Below are 1,369 nucleotides of genomic sequence, written 5' to 3' on the forward strand. Positions count from 1 at the left end.
TATACACACATACACAGATACACACACACTTCACTGGGTTTGCTTCTCTAGAGAACCCAGCCTAATGCAGCCTCTAATTAATTAATGATATATCAAAGTTCCTTAAGAAAAATATTGAATATATTGCTTTTTTTTCCAGTGCAATCATTTACAATTGTTAGGTATCTAAAGCTCATTTTACTTAATCAATCACCAAGTAACCTTTAAATCCAGGCCCCATCATAATGCCTGAACACAGTAAATGACACTCCCTGTCATTTTTATAGTTACACCTTAGTTTACCATAACAGAAATAAGAAAACTGCAGTAGAGTACCCATCTGGATATAAATTTTAGAAATTTATTTTTTAAGGTGATCATCTTGAAAAACTACTGCAATATTAGATTTTATAATCCCTCCCTAGTCAACTAATTTTCAAGCCTGTCCTAGAAAATGTTTCTTCTAGAAATATGCTACATTTTTTACTTCAGATTCTAATCATAACATTAATGTTTACAACTAAAGCAATTCACTGTACTTTCTTAAGTGTTACTAAACGAAACCAAACCCATTGCTGTTAAGTTGATTCTGACTCATAGCGACCCTGTAGGACAGAGCAGAACTGCCCCATAGGGTTTCCAAGGCTGTAAATCTTTACAGAAGCAGACTGCCACATCTTTCTCCTGTGGAGCAACTGGTGGGTTCGAACTGCTGACCTTTCAGTTAGCAGCCAAGTGCTTAACCATTGCACTACCAAGGATCCTTTAAGTGTTACTAGTGGCACTAAAATACCAAAGTAATTATAAATAAATTATTACTTTAAAAAATCAGAGGTCAATGTAACTGTTAGTAACTTAGATACTGCCCAAAACACATCTAAATCACAATCCACCTACTTTCATTACGAATACGTTCAATGTTGAAGGCTCTGCTATGTTGATTCAAACTTAGCTGCTGTTCATGAAGGTCCACAGGAACAGGATTTATCCCAGTCCCTTCGAGATATAACCTGATTCGCTGCCTCCATAACCACCTTAGAAAAGTAAAGGGAAAGAATGTCAAGACAGAATAAATTAAACTAAAAATAAGACATTATAATAGCTTCACCAAATAAAAATTTTTTTTAATTTAAAAACTAGTTACTCCAAAAACAAAGTATACTAAAAACACTAAGACCCACAAGTTCCTGCTCAAAGACTGATTTGGAAGTTTTTTTCTCTTTTCAATTATAATAAAAATATCTAATGTGTTTATACAAAATCTCCCAAGAACTTGAATTTAAGTCAAACTATTAAGTACCCATTAAATCCAAGACAATGAGTTAGATATGGCTTGTGTTTTGCTTAGCAACAAATAAAACTGAACGTATATATAAAGAGAAAGCATTCC

At 33.5% G+C, this 1,369-nt stretch overlaps 1 protein-coding gene across 5 annotated transcripts in view; it reads right to left on the reverse strand.

The window, feature by feature from the left end:
- The window catches only part of NADK2 (NAD kinase 2, mitochondrial), a 76,267-nt gene that overhangs the window by 42,451 nt on the left and 32,447 nt on the right, over positions 1-1,369 (reverse strand). For all 5 annotated transcript variants that reach the window (XM_023739507.1, XM_004385250.2, XM_023739509.1 and 2 more), the window contains exon 6: positions 877-1,013. In XM_023739507.1, the coding sequence (XP_023595275.1) occupies positions 877-1,013 (137 nt within the window). The remainder of the gene's footprint in view (positions 1-876; positions 1,014-1,369) is intronic.

Source organism: Trichechus manatus, unplaced genomic scaffold (genome assembly GCF_000243295.1).
Source record: "Trichechus manatus latirostris isolate Lorelei unplaced genomic scaffold, TriManLat1.0 scaffold00135, whole genome shotgun sequence".
NCBI classification, from domain to species: Eukaryota; Metazoa; Chordata; class Mammalia; order Sirenia; family Trichechidae; genus Trichechus; species Trichechus manatus.